This window comes from Rattus norvegicus, chromosome 1 (assembly GCF_036323735.1).
Source record: "Rattus norvegicus strain BN/NHsdMcwi chromosome 1, GRCr8, whole genome shotgun sequence".
Taxonomy (NCBI): domain Eukaryota; kingdom Metazoa; phylum Chordata; class Mammalia; order Rodentia; family Muridae; genus Rattus; species Rattus norvegicus.
The window spans coordinates 26,011,612-26,038,378 of record NC_086019.1 but is presented as its reverse complement, the minus strand read 5'-3'; the positions used below and the strand labels follow the sequence as shown (position 1 = coordinate 26,038,378).

Genomic DNA, 26,767 nt, shown 5'->3' with positions numbered 1-26,767 from the left:
TAGGTCTATTTTGGACACATACTCTGGACTACCTACTTGTCTACAACTTGATGTCCTTTTACCATACACTCAAAATTATCAACCCATTATTCTGAATGCAATTCCCTATAACTATCACATTGTGACTTTTAAAATAGGGCAGTTATTTGCATTTTGTTTACGCAATTCCATGGTGCCTTTATCATGGGACAGTTATTTACAGTTTGTCTATTGAATAGCTTTTTTGTTTTGTTTTGTTCTGTTTAACACTACTTGCATCTCAGCTCTATAAACTAGGGAATCTATCTGTATCATTCAATGCTATAGTTTTCCTTTTGTGAAGTGATTGGTCAATAATAGGCACTAAGGAAGTATTTATTGCATAATGTGTGACCCTCCACATTAGACTATCAACTCTCACCTTACTTGGTTCATTTCAGTGTCATGCATTTGACTTTCTGAAGCCTCTCTTATTGTTTCTAAAAAAATCCCTTATTTTTGTTCAAGTGGAATTGAGTGATCATTTCAAAGACGCTTCCTATCATGCTAAACTATAGAGAGCTTCATATGGTTTTTAGGAAGAATAAAATACCCAAATATCCCAAGACACTTCTCGTGGCTTGTCTAATTTGCATATAACTTCATATAGTTAGCAGACTTGTTTTGTGCTCACACCAAGCTCTTAGATTTACCTTTCTCTCAACTGTTCCCCCAGTCACTCTCAGCCTCAATACTTCATGTTGATTGCCATGTATTTATGTGATCTGAAATAGTTGGTTTTACTTGTTGATCCTAAACCTTGCTCTAGAATTGACACAAACTTCATGTTAATAGGGATTGTTTGTATTCAGTGACTTTTATTGGTATTATTATTATTAGTATCTCTAAAAGAAGTTGACAAATCCTGGGTGAACTTTATATAATATTCATAATACGTTTCCCATAAAATCTGTCTCTGTGTTTCTGTCTTTTGGGTTTTAGCCTCTTTTCTTTTTTATTCTTCTCTCTTCCCCTTTCCTTTCTTGCTTCTATTTCTCCATTTCTCTTTGGTATTCTTCCAAACCTCTGGTCTTCTTGTGCACTAGTATACGGTTCTACTCTGAGGGCCACAGGACTGACCCTGGGATTGAAAGGTGGTAATACAAGACATAGTTGCCAATGCTTTCTGGGCAGTGGTTTTCCTCCATAAGCAAGTGTTCTAAAAATCCAGGTAGAGGATTGAAATACTCAGTATGGAAAGTCAAGGCAACCCTATTAACATGTGGTATTACCATAATCACATGTCCTAGATGAAAATATAAACCACTGTTGTAGTAATATTAAATGTAGACTTCATAACTGTTCTAAGCTACAAAATAGATTCTTTATGCAAATTTATAATATAATTTTATTTTCAAATAAGTGAATATTATTTTCTCTTGTATAGAATATTTTCATTTGCTTTCTGCCATAGATTTATAAATGTCTTCAGTAAACCCACAAATTGATTGGGTTTGTAATGTAAATTTATAATCTAAATTCTTTTATTTTAAAATCATATGAGTGAATTTTAACTCAATGAGTAGTGATTTTTACAGGTTTTCCTATAAAAATTCATGGTTCTTCATAGATTGTAGGACTGGAAGACTTAATAAAGTATCATGGTCATCTAATTTAAAACTCAACACCTCAAGTCAAATGCAGTGAAGGATTACAGCATAAAGTCTTTGCAAGACCTTAGAGGAAATCTTTTTCTTAACCATTGCTATATTATATGTGGATCTGGCTTCTGTTACCTAGAAATGGCTTTCAGCCAGGGAGTATCATTCACTAGGAACTAGAGTGCCTAAACTTTCATGTATTAAATTGTGTCTTCCTGCCTGCAAACTGAATTTAGCTCCTAATTTCCCAGTTCACTTGAGAATTTGGGTAATCCTAGTCTTCATTTTAGTAAAGAAAATGTCAATCACATAGATGATGAATATAGTAAACTATATCCAATAGACTCTGATTAATTCCCAAACAACAAAATTGACTTGCATGAGAAAAAAACATAAAAAGCAACCAATTATAAAATATTGGCAGCTTACAAACAGGTCATTTAGGTCTTATGGAAATAAGCCAACCAAAATTATGCATGGTACAGAAATAAAGCCAATTCCACATGTTTGGGATTTTTCAGGCAAAAGCTTGTAAAATGAACAGCATCTTTAGAGTCACAATGTACATTTCAAGAACCTACATCTTTTCTTCAGAGAGTAGCAATTGTTAGCAGCTCCAAAAAGTACATATCTAATAAAGTTACAATTATTTCTTAAAAAATGAATTCTAGTATAAATAAATGTCTAGTATAAATAAAATGTTCAATTTTATCTTTGTTTTCGTTTTCTTACTTCAAAAGATAGCTTTAAATCCCCTTGTGCAATTAGACGGGATTTAAATTATAAATACATTATTGGAGAAAGAAGCAATATTTTGAGTATCTTGTATGAATTAGGTACTTCATCATTTAATCCTCTTAATTCCCTTAAAGACTATTCTCACTTATAATGTCCCGCACTAAGTTTTGGCAAAGTTGTGAGCCTGTTAAGTTTGCTCTGCCTGTAGGTGGTAGATCTGAAGTCCTACTTAAATTCATTGTAGACTTTAGCATGCTGTCTTTATACTAAACAACTTTCCCTTCACTTTAAAATTATATCATACATCTAATATTCATATAATTTTCCAATATACTTAAATATCTAATACATTTGTGTGTGTGCATAAAGGGTATAGTTTCAATATAATTCTTTGACCTTATTTGAATATAGAAACAGGCTTTTTTTGTAAGTCTTTATTGAGCTTCTAATTTATAATTTTAATATCACCTAGCTAATTAATTTTGGTTCATTCTAACAAGTGTATCCTAGGTTAAGAATTTCCCTATTAGGACAATCTATTCCTTTTTTAATGAAGGAAAGCAGCTACTCACGTCTCCTATTTTTTTTTGTGATCTATTTTCTTATTGTACTGGCTGTATTGCAACCAAAAAGTTAACCATTTTATTATTTTGAATGAGTGTGTGTGTGTGTGTGTGTGTGTGTGTGTGTGTGTGTGTGTGCGCGCACGCGCATGTGCACATGAACGTGTTGCATCTTGTTTTGTATCATGTCTGAGAGAAGATCCCTTTGTGGCTATGTACGCGAGGCAAGCCAACCTCTAAACATTGAGTGCTGTTTCCTTCACATCTTTCTTTAATAGGTTCCTATTCTTTTAAGACTTCTGTCCTGTAAAACATCCAAATGTCTCTTTCAAATTTTTTCTCTAATATTCCAAAGTCTCTTACCTCTGTGCTCCCATAAAATAACTTAAAAATCTTTTTTAAAAAAGTTGCATCATGGAAGAAACCAGATTACAGACAGCAATCACTAAAGCTAAAGCTTTTGCTGCTAAAGTGAAACCAAAATTCAACCTTGTAAAATGTTCAGTGCTTGATATCAAGCACCCATTCAGATCATAGGTGCTCAAAGGGGCCATCAAAATTCAACTTCTCTGGCCCTGTCATCCACAGCACACAGTTTTTTCTCCAATTACTGTGCTGCACTTCTACCATATCCTTTCCGAGGTGACCTTTATGTACTCTACCTGCTATATGGTACCAAACCTCCACCTTTCTCCCCCCATCCCTTCAAACCTCTAGCTTCCACCACAACTCTAGCTGAACCTTCACCCATAGCTTACCACAGTGCCAAGCTTCACCTACTCTTCATAAACCCTTCATGCCTTCAAAAACTAATATTGTATGGGGACCTTTACATATTACCAAGTTTGATATACTGTACAAAATGCAGCCTTGGCCACCTCTGGACCACAACTTCTTTGCTGACCCTGAAGGAACACTTCCCAGAAGACTTTATGCCAGTGACGCCAGTCCTTTCTTAATTAAAGCCAATTAGGGGCTCCCCAACTTCCTATAAATTTTCACAAACTCAGCCTACACTATCTTCACTGCTCTTATATATTCTAAGATCACACAATATCTCATTAACCTCTGAACATACAGTAGGTTCTCTAGCCAGAAGTTTAAAAATTGTTCCATGATCCTAAAATCAAATCACCAGGTCTTCAACAGCAATGCCCTACCTACTCCTTGTACCCATATCCATCTTAGGTATTCTAATATTGTGATAAAATACCATGGTCGTAAACAACTTGGGGAAGAAGGGTTTATTTAATCTTACATTTCCAGATCACACATTATCAGTGAGAGAAGTCAGGACAAACAGGAACATGAAGTAAAAATTGAAGTAGAAGCCATGGAAGAGTACTGCTTACTGGCTTGTTCCCCATAGCTTCTCTGCCAAAGACCACAATCCTATATAATATAGGACGACCAGAGGGTCAGGGGTAGCATCATATCCAGGGAACTGAGACCTCCAATATCATAAATGAAGAAAATGTCCTACAAACTTGTGCACAGGAAATCTGATAGGGGCATTTTCTCAATTGAGATCCCTCTTTCCCACTATCTCTCACTTCCATCAGAATGACAAAAGGAAATCTAGCCAGGACATCATCCCATTTCATCATAGCAGTGCTGGAATCAAGCATCAATCATGTGGATTCTGGAAATCAAACTTGGTTCTTATGCTTACACAAAAGTGTTTTTACCTCTGAGCCTTCTCTCTAAACCTGCCATTTGGAAGAGAATACTCCAGTATTTGTGGTTGTGAAGAATTTCTTATAAGTAACATTTATGTGTATATAAATATATATACATATATACATTTATATATATTTACATTTAGATATTATATATAAATACATGTAAATATATACATACATCATGCAGATAGATAGGTACAGATATGGAAAATATAAAAGATGTCAATTAGATATATAGAGAGATAGATATAGATGATATAGATATAAATATAGATATAGATTTGAGGCAGAGATATAGGTGATGAGAGGAAGAGAGACAAAGAGAGTGTGTGTGTATGTGTGTGTGTGTGTGTGTGTGTGTGTGTGTGAGAGAGAGAGAGAGAGAGAGAGAGAGAAAGAGAGAAGAAAAGGAAATAGTAGAAATTTTCCAGTCTCTATCTCTAGAAAAAGACATTTTTATGTTATTTACCAGCTTTTATTCCCATGAGGAAAAATAAAAATATGGTCTTATATTCTTTGGGTATGTGAGCTCTGGTTTGTGTTGCTTTTTTCATAGTGGAATATACTCATAAGTCAGTCAGTATGAAGGTAACAAAAGAAAATGTTGTAGCGAATGAAGGCTAGATTCCATTTGATATGAGAATGTAAGCTTGGGATGTGATAAATAAAACACTGTTTCATTAGCTAGACCATAATTTTCCATATAGAACTAATTTTCAACATTTCTAAAACCTAAAACCTCCTAGCAAGCAGGCACGTCTGCTGACATTTTGATAATAATATCTAGTTGGTGAGATTTCAAAGTACCCATGCCTCTGTCAATTCCTAGAGCAAAAACACAGAGCAAAAATTTAGGACTTGGCAATTAATAATAAAACTTCATGCAAGTAATTCTTATGACATCACATGATAGTTAATATTTATAGTTCATGGCATCAGTGGTAGTGGTTAGTTAAAGAAATCGCCGAGGTAAAAGACTTGTAAACACTTGTGGGTTTGTGGTTTCACTTGACAATGAGCTCAGGGTCTTGAGAATACCTTTTAAGTTTCAATGATTGTGAATATATTTTAACTTTGGCTTATTATTATTTCCCTGAAGGTCATTTATTTTGGCAGAAGAAATGAACTCGTTCAATATGAAAGGCCCTTTGAATTTTAACCTTTTTTTTATTGGCCTACTATGTCATTTGAGAGACTATGTTAAATAAAAAAAAATGTTAATTTTCTGCAGATCATAGTCCCATTCAGCTTCTATGATTTTAGATTCCATCATTGGAAGTACACATTGAAAATAAATTGCTTTATTTGATCACACATAGATTTTCTATTAATGCGATCTAGTGGAGGTATCTGACATTGTATATACATCTGTGAAAGATAATATATCCAGAAATAACACAAAGAATCTGTGAGTGCATCACCTTAAAGATGTTACCTCAGAACAGTCTTCTCACTGCATAAGAATATTAATTTATAACTCAGAATTATGAATTATGCATGCATGGATTAGATCTAGCTATTTTAGTTATGGATGTTAATTTTATTAATATTTTTTTCATCTTCCACTTTGCATGCACAGGACAAAGCCCAGCTGTGCCACCACCATCATTGACAGCTTCCAGACCTGCTTTGTCAACACCATCACTGGAAGGCAAGTGCTTAGTTTTGTGGTGTTTCCCCCCCACACACACATAAATAGTTCCACTGCAGAGTTAAAAAATGAATCTAGAAAAACAAAATGAAATAATAAGATTAACAAAATGTCTAGTATTTTCTTGCACAATTGCATTCATAAACTTTTGTTTTCTTGAAACTTCAATTGAAGTCTTTCTGAAATATAAAATTCTTAGAACGTCATATGGTTTAATTCCATTTTCTTGGAGGAAGACGAGTGAACTGCTAGGAAACTATCATCAAAAATAATTAAATGGGAAAAAATATGCCTTGCCATTCTGCATTTTTAACATCACTTAGAATATGGGGCATTTGAAGACTCAGGTGACAGCTATGATTTTGAGCTCCATACGTTACAAATTGCCCAAACTTGGGAATTATTTACATTGACTTCTCATGAGCTCTGCCTTCTAGATACTATTTAAATAGGCAAACTAAATGTGTGGAAGGAATACATTCATACTTAGTTTATAAGCACCATTCCAATCGGTAGTTACTACCAATAATAATTCTTCAAAGTAAGACTTTTTTTCCACAGAAAAAGGTTTAAGTTGGCTACAATATGAGAGGGCAGGTCCATAATGGCTGAGGAGCCTTGCCAGCAGATAGCCAGAGCTGAGAGATTACATCTTATTTTTTAAAGTTATATTTAACCTTTTTTAATAGTCTAGTTGTTATCCTCTTTCCAGTCTACCTTCCCACAGCTCCTCATCCCACTGCTCTTTTCCCATCTCTGAGAGGATGTTCCCAGCCCACCCCAACACCCCAGGCCTCCCTGGAGCCTCAAGTCTCTAGAGGGTTAGGTGCATCTTCGTTCACTGAGGCCAGACCAGGGAGTCCTTCTGCTATGTAAGTGTCCGGGGCCTTGTACAAACTGTTGTATGCTGCCTGGTTGGTGGCTCAGTGTCTGAGAGATTTCAGTGGCCTGGGTTAGTTGAGACTGCTGGTTTTCCTATGGGATTCACAACTTTTCCAGCCTTTCCCTAATTCAACCACAAGCGTCTCTGACTTCAGTCCTCTGTTTGAGTATAAGTATCTGCTTCTGTCTCAGTCACTGCTTGTTGGGCCTCTCAGAGGATAGCCATGCTAGCTTCCTGCCTGTGAGCACACCATGGCAACAGTAATAGTGCCAGGCCTTGGAGCCTTCCTTTGAGATGCATCCCAATTTGGGCTGGTCACCTTTTCCTCAGTCTCTTCTCCATTTTTGCCCCTGCAGTTCTTTTAGACAAGAACAATTCTGAGTCATAGTTTTTGATTGTGGGGTGATAACCGCTTCCCTCCACTTGATGCCCCGTCTTCCTACTGGAAGTGAACTCTACAAGTCCCCTCTCCCCACTGTTGAGCATTTCATCTAAGGTATCTTCCCTTTGAGTCCTGAGAGACTATTACCTCCCAGGTCTCTAATACATTCTAGAGAGCCCCCCAACTCCTACCTCACGAGGTTGCCTGTTTCCATTCTTTTTGCTGGCCGTCAGGCTTCACTCTTGTTCCCTACACTATCTGATCATGCTTCCCATTTACTCTTCCCCTCCCTTCTCCCACCAATGTCCCTCCCTCTCCTTGCCCCCCCCATGATTGCAAACACACTTTTTTTAAAAGGCAGATAAGTGGACAAAAACTCACTGTAGTGTTGCTGGAAATTTAGTCACTTCTTCAATCTTATCCGTTTGTTATTTTCAGTGATTTTAAAGTAATAAATACATAGGGTAAATTCCAACAATGGAATTGTCAAGATATATTAAAAATTATTGGAAATCCAGTGCTTAGTTATAAAACACCGTTACTCCAATCTAAGTCAGTTAAGAGATATAAAAGCACGAGTTATTAAAGTTAATACATGGCTAATGTTTTATAAGAATACCAATGGAAATCTTCCCTGTCAGTTCCTTTCTACCATTCATTCCCTCTATACAGAAAGAATCTTTGCTTGTGCACATACATCCCATCCTACTTTCACATTCTGCCCACACTAGTAGTGGTTCCAGTGCTTTTGTTTTCTGTGCAGTCATGGCTCATACTGATAGCATGTCATCAATGAGATGGGCTGTGTGTACAGGGGGGAAATATATAGCAAGAGCACAGGTTTTGGATTGTAGATTAGAAGAGACTCTAGCTTACTAGACTGTCTGCCCCACCAGTCTACTCTTCATAAATGATAGCCACCAAAGACTGACCAAGGAAAACTCTACAAAGTATAGTTTCTTGCAGAGTGGACTTGACTTCAAGGTTGTAGGACATGTGCTGATCATTCCAATATGATGCAAGAAACTACGTCATCATGAAGTAGTGAATTCTTAGAAAAAGGAGAGCATAGACTGTCCTTGAATAGCAAGAACCTGAGATAGTCATGTTAGAGCTAAAGACTCGCCATACTCAAATATGTATGGTCCATAGATGATGAAGGGCAGGAAAGCAGAGAGAGAAAGAGTTCATCTTCAAAGTCACAGACAAAAGAAAGAAAATAGCATCCTATACAGAACTGAGAAGATTAGATTGGAGAATAGGAAGAAAGGAAAGAAAACAAGTTTGGAGCCAATTAATACAAAGGCATTTAAAGGGTAAATTGCCCAGTATTTTCTAGCATTGACTTTCATTGTCAATGCTTTTTACACTAACACACACACACACACACACACACACACACACACACACACACACACATATATATATATATATATATATATATATATATCATGGGTAAGATTGAGTAAAATTTTAGCAATGAAGGAGGGAAAATGCCTACTATTTCTATTACTATAGAAATAGACTGCTTGAGACTCAGTTTCACTTTGCAGTCAAATCTGGCTTCAAATTTGTACATAACCTCCTTTCTTCACATCTGAGGTTATAGACATGCACTACTTTGATTGGCTAAGAAAAGTCATCCTTTTCAACAAACATCCCAGTTTTTTCTTTAGCCCTAAAATCTTGAGAGTCATTGTTTTATTATACGTATAAAGTATACATCATAATCAACTGTTTTATGTCAAATATTAGAAAAATCTTAGCCCTCTACAAATTGTTTTATCTTTATTTTTATAATTTACATTGGATCTGAATATTTTAGAACAGGGTGCATTTTCCAACTAAAAAAGAACCCAATAGTAAATTTTGGTTATAAATTTATATTTTATTCATTCAATAGAAATATTTTAGTTAATGAATAGGCATTGTTTTCTTTCAATTGTACTCAGACAACAATGCATGTTATGTACTTGAGGCTCCATCCTGACCATGCTGTGTTTGTTCTTTACGCTCATCAATTCATACTTATTTAGAACATGTTTACTCTACATGTATTCTGTGGTTAGTATTCTGAACTCTGAGAAAGGTAGACTTTGTTCTTAATATGAATGAACCAGTGAAGAGTTAAAATTTATTTCAGCTAATAAGTAAATAGCAGGTAACAGGATTAGCATTGGTGCCTTCTGTTTGTAGATCTATGCCAAGGTGGTTTTTGTTATAGTATCGACTCCTAACAGTGAGGTTTCCACCTTTTATTTTTTAATATGTTTTAAAATATGGGGAAATGGGTTTTATGCTTTAGTTTTTATATCAAGTTTCGTTCGGTTTTCTCATACAGAAAAAAAATGTTTGTGTGGTAGTCAAGAATCGCTTAACAATAATTCTCAGAATTGAAGGCTCAGACACATAGTCTTAAACTCCTGTGAAAACATATGTGACTCATGATTCAGTAAGTCGAGATTGAGACACAAGTTTTGTTATCAAACTGTGAAGTGTTGCTGATGTTGTTATTCCAGAAACATGTTTGAGTGTCAAATTCATGTGCCATGTGTTTATAAGGATGCTTTTAATTTAATTAAGTGAGTTACATGAAAACCTTGGCAAATGATCTTATTCGGAGTGAGTAAAATATAATTTATGCAGATAGGCTATGTTCTGAACAAATACCAAATAGTTCAAGCTAAGTATCCAACTATCTTACTAGAGAGCCAGATAAATGACGATGGAAAACAGGGAGGAGGTCACACATTTCTTACAAATTATAGTACCCTCTTATGTACTATATAAATATTTTGGTTTGGTTATCTAGACAAATTGGATAAATTATAAGTTTCAAATTTTAAGTAAAATCCCTAAACAAACTGTAAGTCACCAATTCATTGATCAGAAACCAGGAAACACAATTGTTTTTGTTTGAGCTTTACAATCCATGGCTTAGTGAAAAATTCATGAGTACCTTGCTCAGATTCCTGGGATATCCCCAAGTGTTTCAAGAATGTTACAGATCTAAAGCGTTAGAACTCTCATTTTCTACGGACCTCAGCCCACATAGATCTTTTATTTACCTTTTTTTTTCAGTCTGACTATTCGGTCTGGAGTAAATATTGTGGTATCCACTACCATGCCTTAACTCACTCACTCATCAACTTTTCTCCAGACATTGCTTTGTGAGTGAAAATGTGTAAAGATTATTCCATATTGATATATAACGATTCCCGATCTACATTCTTATCTGATATACTAGAAGTAGTTTTCCCAAAGCACAGAAGCCTGGGTAACTTCAACAGTAGGAACTTATTTTATTATAATATTGGAGGTTGAAATTCTAAGGTTAGGAGATCAGCCCAGATAAGCTCAGAGAAAAACAGACTTGAAAGCATCTTTCTCACTACTTGGTCCACAATATAGAGAAGAGGAAAGCTTGAATATCCTCTTACAGTTGTGGCAGACATATGAATTGTGTGCATTTGAACTGATGTACCCTCAATCATTTCCTAAAAGTCTTTATCTTTTAAAACATTGAGATCCAGTAATTTAGTATAAAAACTTACATGCATGATGGCATATTCAATCTATAACTCTGGGTAACTTCATGCTAAGTGAAAACAACTTGATTGTCTACCTCGTGAAATTAGAGTTGCTTAAATGGTTAAGAAGCCAATTGCTTTGTCTTTTTATTTCTAGAAAATATATTTTCAGAGAAAAATGAATTCTGCACTTTTATCATATATCTGTACATGATTTCCATTGGTGTAATTTGAAAAGAGTTTGTATTGAAGTTAAATGACAACCAAACTGAATAATCTCAGCAATCATATTTTATCTTTAAATAAAAGGAAAAAAGGGGACTTAGAACAAATCTTCTAGAACTCAGAAATGTAATTCCTCCCACCAAAAAAGGGAGAAAAATAAAGTGTATATTCTTTTGTCACATGTGAACTTTGTAGTTCAAGAGATTTGGGACAATTTGCATAAACTGCCAAGTGACATCTCCACGCCCAATGATAACAGGACAAGACACACCTTATATATCTTAGTGTCATCTTAAATTCAATGGATTCTAAAGAGTTAGAAATAAATCAGATTGTTTAAATTTCCTAAATGATGGTATTCTTTTATGCTAAGATTATTCACATAGTTGGTTTCAATTAATTTCCTGGAAGAAGTTCATAAAATGAGAGGGATCAAATTTCTTGCCTTACATTCTGTCACCTGGAAAACTTCGTGACATTTAAAAAAATGGCATCCTGAAGTTCTGTTGTTATAATTGAAGAATGATTAATTTTACAATTCAACCCAAAATTCAATGTTATGTTTAAGTGAACAAATTAATGGTGTTTCAAGATTGTGGGCTTTTTGCAAACAGGAACTGCACTGTGCAGAAAGCAGGGTCCTTTCACAGTCCTTTAACACTGAGAAACTCCCCAAAAGCACACAATATCCAGCTAGGCTAAGCTCAGGAGTTTTTCCAGGCTTGTACAATGTGCTGCCTATGACTTCATTCACATAATTGATTAGGAACTAGGACATATTTAGTATTTATTAATCAGGCTGTTTTTACTGAAGCTGATTAGGCCAGTCCTCATCTGGAATTTCCTGAAGAATAACTTGCAAGAAAATGGCTTTATGAGAAAAAGAATAGCTGGCGTAGAATGTTGAAGTATACAGTTTGATTTGTAGAATATGGGTCAGTGGTGGAAGTGTAAACTTGTTACAATTTTAATCTTTTTAAAGTAGTGATTTTTATAGAGAGACTAGATTATCACATTTGCTCAAGGAGTTTAGAAACAACTTAGAACTTTATAACAAAGAACCTAAAAGCTTGCCAAACTTGTGGGAGAAACTCTACACACCTGTAAAGCTCTTTGTAATAATACATCTTTGTGCTTTCATAGCACTTTACAATGCGTTTCTTGTAGCAGGTGCTTGTTATCCTGAGAGGTACTTTACTTCATGTCTTAAGGCCACTACTTTTGTGTCTTGAGGTTGTATCTTGAATTTCTTGGATTACATTGTTCTCTATGGCTTATGCCTTGTTTATCATACTACTGTTTTTTTTTTTTATTTTTGAATCTTTGAATGCAAAGAGAACTACTTGTACATTAAATTATGTGCTTTCTTTGATTCTTTATAATATATTGGACCTGAAAATATTTGTTACAAAGGCTTTAAAAAAACTTACCTACTAATCAATTAAATTATTTTGGTGACTAGTTTTATATTTAATTCTTGACATTGCTCAACTAGAGCTAATTTTAAAATGGACCTAAAATATAATACTGATTTTTCATAATCTATTGAAATAAATTAACTGTTGTTCTCACAGGAGCAGAGAAGCCAATAGATTCAAAGGATCACTGTAGTTACTTAAAATATATAAGGCAATCAAGAAAAACTCTTTTCCTCAGAATAAATTTTGTAATATTATATCCTAGGTGCTGTTACATCCTACCTTGAGAAACTTATTACTCTCAAATGTTAGTGGGCATTCCCATTAAGGTCTTCTCCCAGGAAAACTATTTCTCTGGAAGTAGTTGCTTTCTCCATTTTAATAGAATCCACAGTAATTAAATAAGATAACTTCAGGCAAAGTTGTTCTGCAATTCTTCAGCTATTAACAATGATAGAAAAACTGTTTCCTAAAATCCTTGCATGAGCAAAATTACAAGATATGATCACATTCATTTTTTATTAAATTATATTGGGGTTATTTCCTTCTTTGGTTTAACTTAACACAGTTCTGTGAAACATCTAGGTTTTGTTTGTTTGTTTGTTTATCATTGATCACTGAAGAATCAAAAGATTCTTATACAAATAATGAGCACTTCGTGTTTAATTACCAGCACATCTATATTGTGGAATAAGTGTTGAAGGAAGAAGTTAAATTATACTTGATTTACTTTTACGTATCTTATTATAAGTATACAAGTTGATAGTAACTACAGCAAGAATAATAAGTATAAAACATTTAGATTGTGTCTTGATATTCAATTAGTATTAATTTTGATATTATCATTGTAAAAATTATTATAACCTCTGTGACTTGTGTAGACTACAAAAGAATAAAGAGAAGACCAAAGTTGCACAACACTATCTCAGCTCTGGTGTTAATCACTTGCAAGATCTTGACAGAACAATTAATATATTATGACTCTCATATCTTCACTTACAAACTGTAGAAGCTGGACTTAAGTGGTACTTGGAGTCTGTTTTGGCATTACTACCCACCCCCATCTCTCTTTTTATTTCAGGATTATAGATCAGTAATAAGATGTCTTAATAACAGATTGAAATTTACCTGGCTTTCCCTGGAGATGTCTGCCACTGTAAACGTGAAAGTACATCTGTGTTTCTATAGAGGTGTTCTACAGGAGCTACTAATACCTTATTCCCAATTCCATTAAACTAAAGAACTTGATCAACTTGACTGTTCTATAAGATGTACTCTGTGAAATATAAGCCATAAAGTAGTAAAAGAGAAATTTGGTCTCTGATTTATTCCATTAATTCTAAGATACAATAGGTTTTATTCAACTTTAGAACAGCATGCTTTTCTTTGTACTGTGACAAAATAAACTCTGTCTCCTGGTAATGGTTTTGAATGAAATTGGTATTGAGTTATACATAACGATGAAATGCGTACACCAAACTAGTTTACCATTTACTTCATTTAGAAATGTGCCTAAAACAAACAACGTATGCTTAAAGCATCCCACTGTATGGGTACAATTGGGAGAACAACTCATTTGCTAGCATAGTTAAGACTTAACCATTAGTATCTATCATTGTCAGTTATAATTTTACATATGGAAGTTAATTAATTTATGTAATTATTATTAGTAATTAATTATTGTATGATAACTATGTTAGTTCATATAAAAGACAACAAATAATTTGCATTACAACATTCATGTATTGAAACTAAATCATTTTAATACAGAATGGGGCCAGATCTTTAATATACTTTGTCCAAAAACTAAGGTTTTATATCTTCTCCTTTCTTAAGCTTTTTAAATCAATTGAAAAGGAGAACTCATTCAATTTTCATGTTGAATCATTGTGTAAACAATAGAAAAGATGAGTTGATGCTGGTTTTGAGGATTTAGAATATAAGACACACTTAGGAGACTACTGCTCCAGAGAAAAATTGTGCTTTAATTCTTAAGGGTTACATTTATAGTCAAAACAACTCCAAGAACTGAATATGATACAATAATTTTGCAGAGATCAGAGAAATCAAGGAAATTGCCTACAGTTTGCCCAGATCTAAAAATGGCATAATCATAATTGGAGGCCAGGTGTCTGTTAACAAGGCACAGTGCTTTTGTCATTATCTCTGAATGGCAATTAAGTGTTAGGCCTCCATATAATTGCAAAAGCTCTTATCTGACATGGGTAAATGAATAGGAATAAGGACAGGTTTTGAGGGATAGTACAATTTTCATCTTGCTGGGTATAAAATGGTGCTTAGATCACTCCAATATGAATTCGTGTGCCTAAAGAATGAAATATTTATGAATGTCTGAGCAGGTTATAGTGGAGTACTGCAGACATTGCTCAAACTGGAAACTCAAGGCTAAACTCAACCTTTAGCCCAGAGAAGCAGTGGGATATAAGTTTTTACAATACCAGAAAAATGTGGGAGTAGGAAATCGATGAAAATTTGACCATCTGCATGTTATGACTTCCAGTAAGAGAAGATGACAATTAACGTGGCAAATGGTGACTGTATTAAACTCCGTAAACAAGAGAACAAGGAAAGGAATAAAATGCCCAGTTATTTCTCTCCCTCTCTTTTATATGAACTCTTTCTGTCTCTCTGTTTCTCTCAGTGTGTCTCTCTGTCTCTCTGTCTTTGTCCTTGTCTCCCTTTCATTTTTTTGAGACAAGGTCTTTCTACATCACCTTCTCTGTGTTGTTGAGACAAGTTATCTTTCCATCATTCTGGTTGTACTGCAACTCACTATGTAGACCAGCCTGCCCTACACTCACAGAGATCCTCTTACCTCCATTTCTAGAGACCCCTTATTAAGGGTGTGCACCACCAGCCGCTTCTAGGATCTCTTGCTCTCTTGGCAAGATTTTTGAACTACCTGAATCAAGTGAATTGGGGTATTGGTTGTCGTCATAAATATAAAAATCACTGTGGAGTCTGAAACTGGAGAGTACATGAAGTCTTTTCTATATATGGTGGGCATGAAGTTGAGCTTGGTTTTCTAAACACCTCCATTGGAAAATAGTACATTATAGGAGTGTACCAAAAGAGAGATGGTACAGATATTGGAGTTAACTCAGCACATTTCTTGGAAGACTGCTATGGCAGAATTGACAGATCAAAGTTATCATGACAAAATATTATTGGAAAACACATAGTTTTGCTGTTCTGCCACTTCACAGATGCTTTGTAATAAAAAATAAAAGAAGGTAATCAGTCCAGAAACTCCCTATGTATTTATCCAGACAAACGTGTGGGACAAATTATATCCAAATAATCAAATAAAGTTTAATTTCACATGTACCTACAAAGTAGGTCTATCACGCGTATAAGTCTTATGAGTAAACACAGTACATCTTAGGAAAGAAACATGAAGAAAATTGCTGGTTTTGTCCAGATTCACTAGAGAAGCAGAACAAAGAATCCTACTGGAAATGTATCTGTCTAGCATTAAAGCTAACATCTGTCTGTCTATCGGTCTATCTATATGTTTTTTGTACTATCTATCTATCTATCTATCTATCTATCTATCATCATCATCATCATTAACCTATGTATATATTTATCGCTGATTAATTTTAAAGCATTACTTCTTGAAATTGCGAGTGCTTGCAAACTCCCCGTGTACAGTACTTCTATGCATATTAGGTTCACATAGAAACTTGATGTTGAAGCTCTGAGTCTACAGGACTGTGTAGATTCCTACCTCAAGAGACTTCAGACATTTTTTCTTAAGACTCTCAGTCAACAGGAAGAGACACATTGCATCCACGTCATGAAGATCAATCACTTTGCCCAGTTTACTAATTCAACATTACCATCATAGAAATCAATAGATTGGTTTTTAGCTTTACTAAGATAATACATCAGATTAGCCATTTTGAGCATCATCAGAATGCAGAAATCTGATGATATGGATAGTACTCAAAAGGCCATTTGCCTAATAAACACATAGCCTTGGGCGTAAAGCCAAAACTGGTTCAGTATATTAACTTCTTGGTGACTACCATAGGGATATTGATGATTTGAAACTAAATTATATCGAAGGGCTGTTCTATCTTGAAACTTTTATTGTGTATTGCAACATTGTCTCGCTGTTTCACTCTGAAACAAATTGTGGACTATTAAGTACTATCAAATGAAAATGAGTCTTATCATCTGGCATATAATCCTTCCAATATTGCAGATCATTTTAAGCTTTGCCACGATTTTACATTTACACAGAACTGTTTATAGAGACTTCAGCAAACTTTTTCTCATATTACTGGCATACAACCATTATCTACCCTCTAAAACTAAGAAAACATCACTGGTACAACGATCTTAAGTGAAGTCTGTAATCATTGACTTTCATTTCAGATGATTGAAAACAAAGCCGGGAATGGTAATATCAATGAACAGATTTCTCTTTTCCAGTCTAAATTCCAAGCAGTTGTCTAGATTCTCCTGGCCAATTCTCATTATGTTGTGTTCTAAAAATATACCTGGTAAGCACATAAAAACTTAATTCACATTTTATTTTATTTTATTTTATTTTTTTTGTTTTCAGGTATGTCCCTTGCATTCTTTTCCTCCCATTTTTATTAAATTTGGGTATTTCTTATTTACATTTCAAATGTTATTCCCTTTCCCGGTTTCCTGTCCATAAATCCCTAACTCCTTCCCCTCCCCTTCTATATGGGTGTTACCCTCCCTTTCCACCCAGGATATTTTCTAGTTCCATCCAGTTGCCTATGAATTTCATATGTCATTGTTTTTGATAGCTGAATAGTACCGCATTGTGGAGATGTACCACATTTTCTGTATCCATTCCTCTGTTGAAGGGCATCGGGGTTCTTTCCAGCTTCTAGCTATTATAAAGAAGGCTGCTAAAAACACAGGGGAGCACGTGTCTTTGTTGTATGTTGGAGCATCTTTTGGGTATATGCTCAGGAAAGGTATAGCTGGGTCCTCAGGAAATTCAATGTTCAATTTTCTGAGGAACCTCTAGACTGATTTCCAGAGAGGTTGTACCAGTCTGCAATCCCACCAACAATGGAGGAGTGTTCCTCTTTCTCTACATCCTCACCAGCATCTTCTGTCACCTGAGTTTTTGATCTTAGCCATTCTGACTTGTGTGAGGTGGAATCTCAGGGTTGTTTTGATTTGCATATCTCTGATGACTAATGATGTCGAACATTTCTTTAGTTGCCTCTCAGCCATTTGATATTTCTCAGCTGAGAATGCTTTGTTTAGCTCTGAACCCCATTTTTAATAGGGATATTTGTCCCCTGCAGTCTAACTTCGTGAGTTCTTTGTATATTTTAGATATAAGCCTTCTATCAGTTGTAGGATTGGTAAAAATCTTTTCCCAACCTGTTGGTTGCAACAATGTCTTTTGCCTTACAGAAGCTTTGTATTTTTACGAGATCCCTTTTTCCAATTCTTGATCTTAGAGCATAAGCCATTGGTGTTTTGTTTGGGAAATTTTCTCCAGTGCCTATGTCTTCAAGATTCTTCCCCACTTTTTCTTCTATTTGCTTGAGTGTATCTGGTTTGATGTGGAGGTCCTTGATCCACTTGGACTTAAGCTTTGTACAGGGTGATAAGAATGGATTGATCTTCATTCTTCAACATGCTGACTTCCAGTTGAACCAGCACCATTTGCTGAAAATGCTCTTTTTTCCATTGGATGGTTTTGGCTCCTTTGTCAAAAATCAAGTGACCATAGGTGTGTGGGTTCATTTCTGGGTCTTCAATTCTATTCCACTGGTCTATTTGCCTGTCTCTGTACCAATACCATACAGTTTTTGGTTTTTGTTTTGTTTTGTTTTTATCACCTTTGCTCTGTAATACTGCTTGAAGTCAAAGATGGTAAGTCTCCCAGAATATTCTTTTATTGTAGAAGATAGTTTTAGCTATCCTAGGTTTTTTATTATTCCAAATGAATTTGTAAATTGTTCTTTCTAACTCTATGAAGAATTGAATTGGAATTTTAATGGGGATTGCATTGAATCTGTAGATTGCTTTTGGTAAAATCGCCATTTTTATTATATTAATCCTGCCAATTCATGAGCATGGGAGACTTTCCATCTTCTGAGATCTTCAATTTCTTTCTTCAGAAACTTGAAGTTCTTATCATACAGATCGTTCAATTGAGATCTTTCACTTGCTTGGGTAAAGTTGCACTGAGGTATTTTATATTATTTGGGACTATTATGAAGGGTGTCGTTTCCCTTATTTATTTATTTATTTATTTATTTATTGACCAAGTTATCATTGAATAGAACATTGTTCAGCTTCCATGTGTATGTGGGCTTTCTTGGTTTTTTTTTTTTTTTTGTTTTTTGGGTTTTTTTGTTTTTGTTTTTGTTTTTTGTAATTCAATCTATTCTGGTTGGCTGTGAGTATTAGTCTCTGCTTTTGTCATGATCTGGCAGAACCTCTCAGGAGACAGCTATATCAGGTTCCTGTCAGCAAGCACTTCTTGGCATCAGCAATATTGTCTGGGTTTGGTGGCTATATATGTACTGCATCCCCAGGTGGGGCAGTCTCTGGATTGCCTTTCCTTCAGTCTCTGCTCCAAAATTTCTCTCCATATTTCCTCTCATAATTTAGGTTAGTGAAGTTTTCTTCTATAATTTTGTTGAAGATATTTATTGGCCTTTTATTTGGAAATCTGTGCTTTCATATATATAGATATATGTGTATATATATATATATATATATATATATATATATATATATATATAATCCTTAGGTTTGGTCTTCTCATTGTGTCCTGAATTTCCTGGATATTTTGGTTTATGAGATTTTTGCATTTTATAATTTTTTGACTATTGTGTCAATGTTTTCTATGGTATCTTCTGCCACTGAGATTCACTCTTCTATCTCTTGTATTCTCTTGGTGATGCTTGCATCCATAACTCCTGATCTCTTTCCCAGGTTTTCTATCTCCATGGTTGTTTCCCTTTGTGATTTCTTTATTGTTTCTCTTTACATTTTTAGATACTAGATGGTTTTGTTCAATTCCTTCCCCTATTTGTTTGGGTTTTCTTGTAAATCGTTAAGGGATTTTTCTGTTTCCTCTTTAAGGGCTTCTACTTGTTTACCTGTGTTCTCCTGTATTTCTTTAAGGGAGTTATTTACGTGCTTCTTAAAGTTTTCTATCATTACCATGAGATGTGATTTTAAATCCAAACCCTCCTTTTCTAGTGTGTTAGGATATCCAGTATTTGTTGTGGTGAGAGAACTTGGTTTTGATGATGCCATTTAGTCTTGGTTTCTGTTGCTTAAGTAACTGCACTTGCCCCTCATCATCTGGTTTTCTCTGGTGTTAGCTGGTCTTTCTTTCTCTGACAGTGGCTTGACCCCTCTGTAAGCTTGTATGTCAGCACCCTTGGAGACTGACATTCTCCTAGCGGGATCTGGTCCGGAGAGCTTTTGGGCAAGAAATGTGAGCAAAAGTGGTGGTCTCTTCTCTGCTCTCAGGATTGTCTGCACTTCTCAGAGTTCTGATCTGTTACCAGCGGACCTGGGTACAAAGAGCTGTGGGACCAGATCAGCTCCCAGCGCAGGCAGAAACCAGAAATATCCCGTCCTACACTGCTCCTGGGTCCCCGTGCCCTGAGGGCTCATGGCGGGTTCCTAAGAGCAGAAGTGGTGGTCTTACCTCTGCTCTCAGGCGTGTCAGCACTTCTGGAGACTGGCTTTTAGCTCTGAGCATAGACGGAGACCAGAAGGATCCTATCCCTGACTCTTCCTAGGTTCTTGTGTTCAGAGGACTCTAGGAAGGTTCCTCTTGGGCCAGGAATGAGAGCAGAAGTGGTGTCTCCCTCTTTGAGCTCTGAGGATTGTCCACACTTCTGAGAGTCCAGCTCTCTCCCCCTCTCAGGATCTTGGTACAAAGAGCTGTGTGAGCCGGTCAGCTCCAGGCCCAGGTGGAAACCAGAAGGACCCTTTAATTCACATTTTAATAGGTAATAGCTAACTCTCAGAAAAAAAATACATTTGAAAGATGTGAAAATAGATCAAAAGAAGGAGATGGGAGGTACAGATATGCTGAAATAACTTCTATTGGTATTTTCAAAAAAAGGAGATTTTTATGAAAGAAGTAACAAAAGAATTGCGTGCAAAGGTTCAGAAAGGAAAAGCAAAGAACAATGACAAAAAAATAAAAACAAAACAAACAAACAATCAATAAACCAGCCAAATAAAAACTCACATGGAGGTGCTTACTTTCCACAACAAACTAAGCAATCAACATATATACAGCTTGCAAGATAGAAAAAAAACACAACTTTAAAACTGAGCATGTAACAAAGGATTAATGGTAATCATCTTTAAAAATTGTAGTAGCTAAGAAGAAATCCATTAAAATTCATGTTTAACAAACATTTCTTAAAGGAAGAAACACAAATGATAAACAAATATATGATAAATGTTGATCAATACAAATAGCCTTGGACATTTAAATCCAAAGCACAATTATACCTCTTCTTTGTCCTCTAACAGGACTCTTCTTTAAAAGGTGGATGATAATAATTGATAAGACTTCCAGAAAGGAAACATTTGCCGATGAGTGGTGGAAATAGATATTATTACAATAATTATTGAAAGGATAGGGTTTTCTTCTAAGACCCCTTCTTCTATGATAGAATTACTATGCAAAATAACAATTATATATACATGAAATGAAACACACACACAGACAATGAGATCAGTATCAAGAGGCCTATACACTTTCATGTTTATTTAATATTCATGATAATAAGATATAGAGTGAATCAAAGAAGTTGACGATCAAGGATATGTAGTCTATGGCATGGTCTCTTTAGCCTCCAGTTTGTTTTGATTACTGAGTGGTAGTAGCATAAAGAACTCTTCTATTTAGGTTCTATCAGTGCATAAATACATGCATGTGATAACAATTAATGAAGGATGAAGCCACAAACTTGAAGGAAAATGAGAAGCAATGTATGGGAAGCAATGCCTCTGGATGTTCTTGAGATTCCAAACACAATGAAGGACATTGACAGTCCACTTCCCATTACAGGAAAATGTAGAAGAACACATAAAGAAATGTAGAAAAAGTGATCTCATTTAGGTGTCCTGATGGTAAAGATAAAATGCTGTTAGGAAACTATCTTGTGTTTATTTTTCCTTGTTCCACAAAAGAAAAAACAAAACAAAACAAAAGAGCATCAATGTTTACAACACATCTTGTGGAAGTAATGATTCTGTATAAAACTGAAACTTTAAATAGAGAAGCAGAGAATAACAGCATTATGAAGCAAATAAAAAGGAACTAACATACTTCATAGTGTTTCTGGATAAGACAAATGCATGTGCACTGGCAGCGACTTGTTTTGGAACAAATTAAATTTTAATTGAGCATTTTCCTTCTGATATTTAATACCCGTAGTGGGTATGTAAAACTTAGGGTGTGACTTTCCCTGCCCTCCACGCAGTTTCTCTTACTGATGCATATTTGTCTACAAACAAGCAAACAAACAAACGTGGCAACGTTCATCCTTGTAATTATAACACATCCAATATTATTACAATCGGTTATCTAAAAACCTCTCTGTAATTTAAAAATGTTTAGGGATTATCTGTTTATTTTACACATTGAACTTAATTGATAAGGTCACTTTGTGAACTAAACTATGTGAAATTATTCTTCCCCTTGAATTATTTTGTATTAAAAATTCATTTATAGAAAACAAAGTCATTACTATGTCAAAGAATTTTCATTGAGGTTGAACAAAAATACTAGTTAGCTTAATAAAGGAAGTGTAAGATAACATTTTTTTTCTCAACCCTTTGGGTCAGCAAGTGTTCAAGGGCAGTGAAAAATTTCACTTTCCCTATTACAGGCCAGAAAATACAGTTGATGCTGATCCTTAGATTCATACTCTTACATTTACATAAATTTTGAATCCCATGAAACCTTTCTTGAGTCCATTTTCTCTCCAGCTGTAGGACTACATATATTTACTAATGAATTAAGTATATGGTAATGTATACAAGATCATGTACATTTCTCCTTAGTGGAGTTTCATGACATTTTGGGGTTACTTTGATTCTAATCAAAATTACAATTTGTTTTCTTCAATTATAAAACAAGAAATTGATTGAGACCCACTTATTTCAATATTTTGTAGGCTCAAGAAGAAATATATCATGGTACCATGAACAAAATTAGATTCAAGATGCTATACACCAGTGTTCTTTAGGGTATGCACTCCATGAGAATAGGAGTTCCCTGCTTGTAGCTTGAACATACAATATATCACTGTCCACCTTCCATTCTGCAGAGGTGTGACCTATAAGGCTTGAAATATACAGGCCACGTCAAGGCTCCACATAGCACCTAGCCTCAGGCTAAGGTTTTCCTTCAGAACTGGCTGGTCTTCTTTACTCGGCCTTCTTGGGCTAAACCTCTAACCTTTCTCTCAAAGACCTTAATGTCACAGAGAACTTTCTCTTCTCTATTTGATACTCACATCAGGACTCAAGGCTTTCAAAACATTCCTGATCCTCGCAGCTGCTTTAGCATAAGACTTAATAAATCTTTGTTGATTTCAATGACCAATTGTGTAGTTAAAAATCTCTGAGTAGGCACTGGAAACTGTTAAAAAATTACAGCTTGGTAGTTATTCGTTAATAGCTAATAATGAGAACTGCTTTGCCTGGATAATTCAGCCATCACTAAAGAAAATTGAAGGCAGAGCAAATGGATTAGGGTTCTAAAGGACCGGTTTAGTTATGGCAGATAGCTCAAGTGAAGCCCTCAATGCAAATGTCCTTGTTGTCATAGTAACAATTACATTGCAAAGTAATGGCTCTCATTATGTTGCATAATGTTTCCTTCATTGAAAAGCCCCAGATAAAATTCAGAGGAAAATTTATTGGTGAAGAAGAACAACAACAACATCAACAACAACATTTTTACTGATCTTTTTCCTTAATTTTTTTCTTATCATCTCATTACATAACCCAGTGGAGCATTTGACACTAACAATCAGCAAAGTGCCCCCCATGTCATCACCTAGCAGCATGGAAATTATTGGTTTAATGTAGTCGCCTATGTTCCTGTGAGAGGAAAAATTCTTAGACTAAGCCACACTATTTCACAAGATGTGCTACAGTAGAGCCCTTTCCCTGAGTCTTACACTCTCCCTGTGTTCACTATTTCTGTTTTCTACATATCTAGCATGTTCCTGTTTCAGACTCTTGGCAGGCATAGTTCTTTTTGTAAAGTTACCAAAACATTCCCTGTTTTTTCTATAGCTTTCTTAATATCATAGGTTGATGTCTATATGCAGGGAAGGGCTGGCACAAGTTAGATCAAGGTTATGATTGGACACTAATAAAAAATAAGGTAGGGACAAAGCTTTTGTAATGTGGGAGAGAAGGGGAAGGAAGAGAATCAAGATGGAGATGGAGAAAGATGATTCAGATCCTGGTGGTCTAACATGGCCCTAGGTACTTATGTATACATCTTAAGGGATGGATTTCTAAGGTCAATTTATCTTATCTACGTGGGCAGTTTATAGCTGTGGATTGTGAATTTAACATATAAATCTGACTGTTGGGTTACAGTTTGTTGAGTCTTAATTTTATAGGGTAGCTGGAACCAGAGAGTTTGCAGTTAGCAGAGAGCCACTGGGAGAGACACTAATTAGAGATAAATAATGGTTAGTTCCATATGGCCCTTGAGTGCCAGAACTAACGCTAGGGACCAGTGTGGCAAGGTGCTATGCTGGCACAGTTTATGGCCTGTGGGTCTGAGAGTACTTGGGGGCAGCATGCAGCTGCTGAGAGAAAGATACCATGCAGTGCCATATGGTCCCATGAGTGCCAGTGCTAGCGAGGGATAAAAGGTTATGCCATTTTTTTAAAATATTTACCACAACATAATATTACCCATTGAGAATGACTTACCCATGTTTTAACTTAATAAAGATGAAAAATACCATCTTCCAGCATCTGATTCTCTATTCTTCTAAAACAAATCTTATACTCCAGTTCTGCTGTCAAATTGATGCACCTTGGCAGAGGTTATTTCAGTTTAAGAATTGCCCAGTGAAATAGACATGTCTGTAGAACTTTTTTTAAGTTACTGATTGATATAAAAGAACCCAACACAATGTTGGTGGTACAATCCCTAGACAGGTTGGCCTGGATTTTAAAACTATAATAGATGAGCATAAACTTGGAAGCAAACTAAGAAGAAGTTTCCCAGTGGTCCATACTTAAGAGTCTGCCTTTATACTCCCTCAATGCTGGATTATAACTTGAAGATAAATAAAACCTCTCCCCTCCCAAGATGTTTTTAGGCGTGGTTTTATCACATTAATATCAAAGCAAACTAGGATATTATGTTTTTTATTATTTCTAATCCATTTCACCATCTAACACTATATACATGTACATCTTAAGCACATAACATGAACCTTTCTCTTACTTTAAACATTTGTGAAATATAGACAGTATATAATGGCTATTTACAATTCTAAAGGTTTTTGAAGTAATCTATTTCCAATAAAACTGGTTAATATGTGAAAGATCATGTGAATTTTATTTGGAGTAAGGAATGAAATAGTGGTGCACTTAAATACATTCCAATTGTTTCCCTAAAATTCATGGTTGAATATGAAAGGACTTCCACTTCCTCAACAGTTGCATTAGACAATGAGAAATTATTAACCTTTTCTCATTGTTATCTACACAGTATAGGATAAGAAAGTATCGGAGTCCTTGGTCTGAATTTTTGTCTTGACATTTTCTGGTTTGTGATGTTGGGCATCTGTTTTGCTATAGTAAATTTTAGTTCATATCTCTATAAATGGAAGCTAATAAACCATAACTAAACAACACCTAGAAGTTTGCTTTTCATTGTAACACATCTGTGTTGTTAATGGATCTGCTTCTACATGTGTACATTTTTTTCTTGAAGTTTTGCAAGAAAAATTATTCTAGACACACATTCCTTAGATGCAAAGAGATAAATAATTTGCACTCATGGAAATCAGAATTCATACCTAGAAAAATACTAAAGTTGATAAATCCTCAAATTTTTATTATTTGCCAAATATTGCAAATGCTGGTCATTATTTTCATTAGGCTTTTAATAACTACTTTGTTCCAGACACTTTAGTCTAATTCTCTGTATACCACACAGAAAAAAATAAGTAGAAATAAAAATGGCATGGCTTGTTTGCTACCTAATTTAGTATGTCAAAGCAGATGTCCAACATTTTCCAACTAGAAAAGATCAGGAACAAAATTCATACCTAGGATGCTCATGCGAATGGGAAGGTTTAATACTGCTCATTCAATTGGCCTCATCTCCTTTTACGTTATTTTCCAAGGTCACGCTATGAGATAGGTTATAGGGTTACAATTTCTACCACTCCAAAGAAACAAGGTGTCAGTGAAGTGGAATGCTGGAATGTGGCATCATGGAACAAGTGGGACCAGATTTGACTGGCAATAAAAATACACCAGTCCTGGCCCCATAGGAATGAAAAATATTCCTCTGCCATGTATAGTTAGCATAAGCTTTATACTAGGAAGACTTGGAGAAGAAGAGCAAAACATAACACACAATCAAAATTATTTGCATTCGTTTCTTAGTTTTGTTGGAAACCAGAGTTTTAGAAAGCTTTACAACTATCATTAACTGTTATGTGCTCTCTGGTTTTGAGAAGCCATATAAATATTTAAAGGGAAGAGAGAAGCCCATTGTAAGGGCTTAGGAAGTAAAAAGTAAGTACTCTCATTCATCTTTCATCTGACGTTATTTTATGCAGAATCTGATAACATTTTTCTTGGCTCAGAGAGTCAAGTTGTAGCAAGGATTCCTTCACCAATGAGATCCTTTTCTATGATCTTGGCCAGAGAGAGCCCTCATTTCCGGACTTTAGACAATTTTGTCAGACAAAGAAAATATGCTGAAAAGTTCAGCTCTTACATATACGTTTAATTGCTGTTTGGAAACTAATATCATTAAAGGCTCTAACCCTCCTCCAAGTGTTGCAATCA

The 26,767-nt window shown here is 35.2% G+C and overlaps 1 protein-coding gene across 17 annotated transcripts in view; it reads left to right on the top strand.

Annotated features, from left to right (window-relative positions):
- The window catches only part of Trdn (triadin), a 455,305-nt gene that overhangs the window by 191,691 nt on the left and 236,847 nt on the right, over positions 1–26,767 (top strand). For all 17 annotated transcript variants that reach the window (XM_063272320.1, XM_063272316.1, XM_063272306.1 and 14 more), the window contains 1 exon segment: positions 6,182–6,253. In XM_063272320.1, coding sequence (XP_063128390.1) covers positions 6,182–6,253 — 72 coding nt within the window.